The 5,002-nt window shown below is 36.2% G+C and overlaps 1 protein-coding gene across 1 annotated transcript in view; it reads right to left on the bottom strand.

Moving 5' to 3' along the window:
• Nucleotides 1-821: 821 nt before the first annotated feature.
• LOC102301854 (glutathione hydrolase 5 proenzyme-like) overlaps nucleotides 822-5,002 on the bottom strand; it is a 17,989-nt gene continuing 13,808 nt past the window's right edge. The window contains exons 3-6 of the mRNA XM_042225293.1: nucleotides 4,871-4,962; nucleotides 3,058-3,164; nucleotides 2,771-2,881; nucleotides 822-2,684 (exon numbers count right to left, since the gene is read on the bottom strand). Of these exons, the coding sequence (XP_042081227.1) occupies nucleotides 2,547-2,684; nucleotides 2,771-2,881; nucleotides 3,058-3,164; nucleotides 4,871-4,962 (448 nt within the window). The 3' untranslated portion in view covers nucleotides 822-2,546. The remainder of the gene's footprint in view (nucleotides 2,685-2,770; nucleotides 2,882-3,057; nucleotides 3,165-4,870; nucleotides 4,963-5,002) is intronic.

Here is a 5,002-nt window from a genome sequence, read left to right as displayed (position 1 = left end):
AGCATGACAGGCTTCTGTTTAAGAAAGAGACCTGTTTTACTGTGTTAATGTTGTCATTTTGAGCTAAAAATAAATGGCTAAATGATCATTTGTTTCACATGTGTTCATATCACAAAGAATAGAATATGCATCTACTTAAATCAACTTCAAGTCAAATGGTTAAAAAAATAATTTCACACACAAAAAAAGAGCTAGAAAATTCACCACACTGGGAAGGGTGAAGACAACTGGGTTGCCCGGCCCTGGCCACGAGGTGTCCCTTATTTATTTTTCAGGGAGTTGGCAACCCTATTAGTGAGGAAGATATTTTTTAATGAGATATTTTTAAGAGTTTGCAGCTCTGTGTGCCACTCTCTCTCTCTGCTTATACAAGTGCATATATGAGCTCACCCAGCACCATCTTGCCTTCTCCCATCTGTATGCCAGTAATTATTCGAGTAGAATATTTATCTATATAATATTTATTTGATTACACTTTAAATCCAGGTCAGAGAGAGGGTATTGTTTTCTTTTACACATGCACATTTAATAAATTAAAGCGGTAGTATCTAAAACAAATCTTTATTACAAATCACTCCGGTTGATAAAAATGTGAATTCTGGCGCCTGGCAGTACCTTGAAGCAGCAGGTACGCCACCTGTTGGAACTGGGGTGAAGTGCACCAAAACTTCAGATTTTGTCACAGTCACATGACCTGTATGTTTTGAAAGCATTTGTTTTCTATAAGCTTCGGTCTCTACTGTAGGACATAAAGTTTCTGACTTGTGATTTCCAAAAGGCAGCTTGGATGTAATCCAATAATGAAAACAAGGCAGACATTAAACACTGAAGAAAGGAATTTATTGTACACAAAACTGTCAGTTTGAAAATAAAACATTTTCAGTTCACGTCCGAGTTATCTATTCCTGTCAATAAAACACATTAAACAGCTATAAAAAGAAAACTGTTGCTTTTCAAACTCCTTTTCTGACTAACTTTTACCCTGAGCACATCAGCAGAATTACCCACACTTTATAACAGCAAAACAATAACCGGATGAACTGAGCAAAAAAATCTTAATATGCAAACTGAAGGAAAAAAAAAAAACTAATATTGAAAAGCATTTAAATGTGGCTTAGAATATTCAGATAAAAAAACTGACCTTTCTATTTGGCTCTAACAGTGTGTGAGATCTAGCTTTGTTGATACTGACATGCCTGTAACAGTAACTAAACTACAAATCAATTGATAGATAACTTAGGGCTGCCATAAAGTGGACCTTACTTTCTCTCACTTCTGGACAATCCAGCGGGCTAAAATTTACAAAGTAAACATAAATTTGATGAGACTTGAAAATATGAATTGTTCACTGGTGGAATGGAACATGAAGTCTGTAGCTCATTTTCCAACAATCTTTTATATAACCAAAGATTTCTGCAGTCAGTCTCTTCCTGCTGGCCGGATGCAGGTTGAAGAAACATCGTCATAGGCTTCACATTTCAACCTGAAAGCTGTGTCCTTGTTTTTTTATATTCTATGATTTATGATGAACAAATATTTAAAAGGTCATATTGATCATATAAAATTGAGGCAGATATATAAATCCATAACATTTTTCAAAAACATTCTCGTTTACAATGCTGTCTTTGCACTATTTTGCATTAAATTTGGGATTTAAATAATCTGATCATCACATTATGTTTTCAATATTACAAACTTTTTTTAGACACATGAGCAGTGACGTGAATAACAGCGTTAAAGGTACTTTTATCAGTAACTAGTAATCTAATTACTATTCAGTCTTTACAACGCAGTTACCCTTACTAACAAGAAAATGCGGTGCGGACGCGTTACTATTTTTCAACACTCAGACAGTCAAAGCGGTCCTCAGGGCAAAACAATTGCACAAGTGCTGCTGATTTGCTGAGGAAAAATAGCCATGATAAACCAATCACATGACCAATTTAAGATGACATAGCAACAACCCAATACAACCTTGAGTTTTCACTTTTGTGTTAAAAGTGTGTTGATAGGCCACGTAAAACTAGAGTCATGATAAAAATATATATATATTTAATGTTTTTTCCTGAATACTATTGTTGTTTATGTTTACTGAGGGAAGAAACAGTAAAAACTTCACCTCTGCTTGTCAGCAAAACTTAAAAAAAAAAACAAAACCATCCTTTCCTATTGGTGTTCTGTAAATAGTTTGAAATAGTTATCAGGTCTTTAAGTTTGACGTCATTAACAGTTTCTGGGTCCCACAGTCAAAGGAACACTGTGGCATCACAGAGTTACAAACTGTCTAAATTCTTTCATCTTTAATAAAATGATCAGCGTTCTGCTCTACCAGGTGTAACATTTAAGTTTAACATCCAGGCATCCATGAAAACAGAATTTATGGAATTTAACAGAGTTAGAAGTTAGCAGGAAGTTAGCTCGCTAGCTTCCACTTAAACATAATACACCATGTTCTGACTGAGAGATTTCGAAAAAATTAAAACAAACAGCTCTGCTATCATAACCTTAAGACCATACTCTATAACTGACATCACTGATTCTTGGTCTCAGTAACCTGCAGCTTTGCCTTTTTTCCTTTCATCAGACCATGCAGAGATACAGCTGCCCGCCTTTTCCACAGCGTTAACTGTGTTGTAGAATTTTGCTACTTTGTGTCCCAGAGCTTCAAGACCATCAACTACATCCTGCAGGACAAAGAGGAGAGAGACTCAGATGAAACAAGAGAAGTAGAACTTATTAATTTATCATTTAAATACACTGAATAAATTACCTTTTCAAGCTTGGATTCAAGTTTTACTTCACTTTTAGAGTCTACAAGAACAACCAGAGTATCAATTGCCTCCTTAAGACTCTTTCCAAACCAAAGGCGGTTCATGAGCGCCTTGGAGAGAAAAAATAAATCTATGAGGTGAGAATGTGATGATTACAGGATAAATTAGGGTGAAGAATCTTGTTACTATGATGCAAGCTTTAACAGCAAAGACGGGCATCAGTCTGCATCAATTTATTTTATTTCATATGTAATAGCACCTTTGTGTGTTTACCATGCATACGTACCGAGGCCACAGCCGGTGGAATCATTTCAGAACCAGACCCTCCAATCACCAGCGTCTTCGACGGAGACTTCAGCACAGAAGGGGCCATATTGGAGGGAGGCCGCTCCCCTGAGAAATACAACAAAGACCTTGAATAGCAGGACAAAACTACAGTCTAAAATGTCTCCATGAATCTCTGTGAATGATGAGAAGATCAAGCTAAAGCTATTCTGTTATACCTGTATGCAAAAAATGCACTGCACCCGAAATATTTCATAGTTCAGCAAAACTGATCAATCTAATAAACATGAACCTACACCATCCTCCCTATTCTGATATTTTAAAAAGTACTTAGCAGCAATTTTAAAGAACCAAACTAATAGGGTTGCCAATTCCCAACAAAAAAATAAAATAAATAAATAAAAGGGAATCACCCTCCACCTCATGATGCTTAATCGACTTTAATTTAATGCACGTGTAAAACAAATGTACAGGAATCAATTATATTTCTACAATAATTGAATAGATTCAACATCTTTCTTCAACAGAATTGCAGACTGCACAGATGGTACCTTCCCAAAGGAAAAAGTACTGTAGGCACTACTATTACTAGGGTATATATTAGACTTAATAGTTACTATATACAATAATGGATTTCTATACTTTTTGCATCAGATGAAAACTTTGGTTGTAAGATTCAGATAATTTTTTTAAACTAGACATTAGAATAAGAACGAAAAGTATGTCTTTGTGCCCCCTCTCCCTGTTAATGCCCTACCAGGCCCCCTGGCAAAACTTTGCTAGATCCGCCCCTGTACAGTTACCAGCTGTCAGCTACGTAGGAAAGGATCCTGTTGTAGAAACTAATATTAAATACATTCTAACAACAGCTTATCAAGTTTAAACCAGCTGCTGCTGATTATTATTTCCTCTTTGTGGTGTAAAGTGGGCGATAGACAAACAAGAGAGTCGGCCTGCAGCAGAAAAGCCGATCAGATGATGACTGATCAGCTTCATGATTGAAGTAGCAACAGGAGAGGGAGAGAATGAGAGGCAGTCGCTCCATATTTCAGTTGTTAAGCTTAACGTGGGAATGCTTTACAAACATTCAAAGGTTAACTTACACACTTGCTTTACTTCCCGATACCGATACGCAATATCAGATCGGCCCATCTCTAAGCTTAACCCACTTCAATGGAGACAAAACCCAACAATAAGATGAGCCCCTATTTGGTGACAGTGTGAAGGAAAAACTCCCTTTTAACAGCAAGAAACCTCCAACAGCAACAGGCTCACAGAGGGGCAGTCATCTGCTGTGACCAGCTGAGGACACATTTAGAGAGTTTATGTAATTTGTGTTTATAGAAGTTCACTCAGAGCTCAACTGTGCCTGTTCTTAAACATTCAAAACATTTCAGCAGGCTATGACATTAAATGAAAAATGCCATTTTAATTCAAATTTACCTGATGTGCTTTGGTTTGGCAGTTTTGTTGATTGTTTTCATGATCAACAAAACATGATGCACCACAATGAATTATGAAATGACATTTTCTCCTCTAATATCCTCAGTGGTGCTTTTTTGGTACTATTAGATTAAAAATTCATGGTGTGCAGTTTCCCCAGGTGTTGTTGTATTTTCTTTCAAATTTCTTATGTTGCGACATGCTAATATGTACAAACATGCATATTTATCAAGTATATGTTATATTAACCACACTTAACACATTAGTTTAGAAGATGAATTAAAATTGCAAATTAGTACTATCAGAACTCAGAGGTCCAGAATATTTGTTAATAAATATTAAATTCAGAAGGAATCCTGCTGATCCCTTACCATGAAAGATGTTATCAGCTCGACCACAGAAGTCATTTAGGTGGTTGTTGAGGATGATTCCAGTGCTTGAAGAGAGGACATTGGACCCAAATCTGTAAAGAGTAAACATTAAATGAACTAGGTCTAAACCTG

The sequence above is a fragment of the Haplochromis burtoni genome, unplaced genomic scaffold (assembly GCF_018398535.1).
Source record: "Haplochromis burtoni strain Fernald_Lab_line unplaced genomic scaffold, NCSU_Asbu1 Contig_166, whole genome shotgun sequence".
Classification (NCBI taxonomy): Eukaryota; Metazoa; Chordata; class Actinopteri; order Cichliformes; family Cichlidae; genus Haplochromis; species Haplochromis burtoni.
Note: the sequence above shows the minus strand (reverse complement) of the source record. Positions and strands in the feature narration are given on the sequence as shown.